The sequence below is a fragment of the Atta colombica genome, unplaced genomic scaffold, assembly GCF_001594045.1.
Source record: "Atta colombica isolate Treedump-2 unplaced genomic scaffold, Acol1.0 scaffold19, whole genome shotgun sequence".
Taxonomy (NCBI): domain Eukaryota; kingdom Metazoa; phylum Arthropoda; class Insecta; order Hymenoptera; family Formicidae; genus Atta; species Atta colombica.
Genome location: NW_017259282.1, coordinates 363,505 through 365,511, shown reverse-complemented (window position 1 = coordinate 365,511; position 2,007 = coordinate 363,505). Strand labels below are relative to the sequence as shown.

At 33.0% G+C, this 2,007-nt stretch overlaps 1 protein-coding gene across 9 annotated transcripts in view; it reads left to right on the top strand.

Annotated features, from left to right (window-relative positions):
- Window positions 1–2,007, top strand: part of LOC108686812 (afadin) — a 172,404-nt gene that overhangs the window by 136,645 nt on the left and 33,752 nt on the right. The window contains exon 25 of one of the 9 annotated variants that reach the window (XM_018192293.1): window positions 904–1,948. The exons of 7 other annotated variants lie outside the window; for them this stretch is intronic. In XM_018192293.1, coding sequence (XP_018047782.1) covers window positions 904–939 — 36 coding nt within the window. In that variant the 3' untranslated portion in view covers window positions 940–1,948. Of the gene's footprint in view, window positions 1–145; window positions 256–903; window positions 1,949–2,007 lie in introns of those variants that run through there. One more of the 9 variants, XM_018192291.1, reaches the window with a different exon arrangement.

Here is a 2,007-nt window from a genome sequence, read left to right as displayed (position 1 = left end):
ATATATATATATATATGACAGTATCAGACTTCATATCGATGCAGACCCAGCATAAACTCAGGAAACTAAATTCGAATCTTCTGTTGCATCTTTCTATACTATTTTGATATTATCGTAAAATTACTTCTTGTTCCGTTTATTGCAGACACAACTCGAATAAAGTGTTACATCCAAACCTCAGGATTCTTTTATTTCTCAGATTTTGTTAAAATTAAGGGGGCATGAGGAAGCACTTTGTTCATTGATAACGTTTGGAAGCCACGAAATTGAATGCACCTACGTAAATCTCAAATATGAATCGACGGAACCTATGATAGTTATAATACTTACATTGAGACTATGCATTCGTCGGTCCTTTATATTTAGATCAAGGAATTGAATTCTTTTAATCAGGGAATGAACCTGTGCAATCTTATGGAAAGCCAGGGTCAAACACGAAGATATTTTAAATGAACTCAACAGGTTTCAAAACGAGCTTTGATTTATTACTGAAATAGATAGAAATAAAAATATCGTTACAAAATTATATTAATTTTTATTGATACACCTGCAAAATAATTATGCTCGTTGTACTTATTATAATTATAATTTTGATTTGAAAAATACAATACAATCAAGATGTTCGCAGGTTTCTTTAAATTCATTATAAAATTATAAGACGAATTCACATTTATGCTATTGCTACGAATAAATTGCCATACGTATATGAAAAGAAAAAGATTTGGTTACAAATATAAATTTATGCTATTCTTCTTACTAATTAACTAACGATTAATGTGGATCTAGTAAATAAATGAATCTAATTATGTAAATGCGTGCGTGCGTGCGTGCGTTCGAGATCGAGAGAGGATGAGATATTAAGAAAGATATTAAGAATTCATTCATTTATTTCTTTTTTTTTAGAAGCTTTGTTCCAGTGATTATAGCAGTAGAAAGTAAAAATTAAGAAGAAGTTAGCCGGGATTTCGTAATCAATCAGAGAAATCGGGGAGAAGGCATAAAGAAAATCGACTTTGGAAATTATGGATCGAATTTCATCCAGTCATAATCTGGATCGATCACGTAGACCTTGTCGGAAAGGATAGAAATTGAAAAAACTGAGAAAATAAGATATGTAAGGAGTTAGGATTGCCTCAATGATATTGTAATATTTAGAATGGGGAGAAGGAACCTCAAGGAATTCAATTAAAGAGGAAGAATATGTGGGAGAGAGGGAATTCAGGAGACAAGGAGATTCAAACGTTAAAGACTGAAAAATAGAATATATTCTTTCGATTAAAACTAAAGCTGGATTGATCTGAAGAAAAGAGAAGACGAGAAGATCTAAAGAGACAGAGAAGGAGCTCATTCGAGGGTTGAAGGAAGGGGGCTACTCGGTGAAGAACTAATGGGGAACATAGAGAGAAGCAGAGAAAGAAGGAGGATAATAATTAAGAAAATAATCGTATATTTCTACATTTGGTTAACTAGATTTATCTTTGATCTGTTTTCTCTCTCTCTCTCTCTCTCTCTCCCTCCCTCTTCTCCCTCCCTCAATCTACGCATACAGAGATAATTGAATGCCTAATCAGGTATATAATCCATGCTAGACGAGATGAACGCCCTTATATCTCGCCCTTCTTTGAAAAACTGGCTCAAGATCATAGGTTATCTTATTTACTCTCTATTATCATAAATGAAAATATTCAATGCTGTATTCTATAAATTCGAACATAGAGGCGACATCACACTTCGTATGAAATTAAAACTTCCAACAGCCATTATGTCGAACGGAATTTTTAAGCGATCCTTTGCACAGCAGTTTGGAATTTTTTGCCTGCGATGCGCTCTCTCTTGATACATTCTTGAAATGCTCACCGTTTGAAAACTATTGATGCCTTAAGATTTTGCTATTAACATTTTCGATTTACTTTTTCATGAGGAATATGTACGTGCCGGCTCCTACGCTAACTCTGGTACATCCTGTATATTTAAAAAATTATAAATATATGTAATTATATATAATTA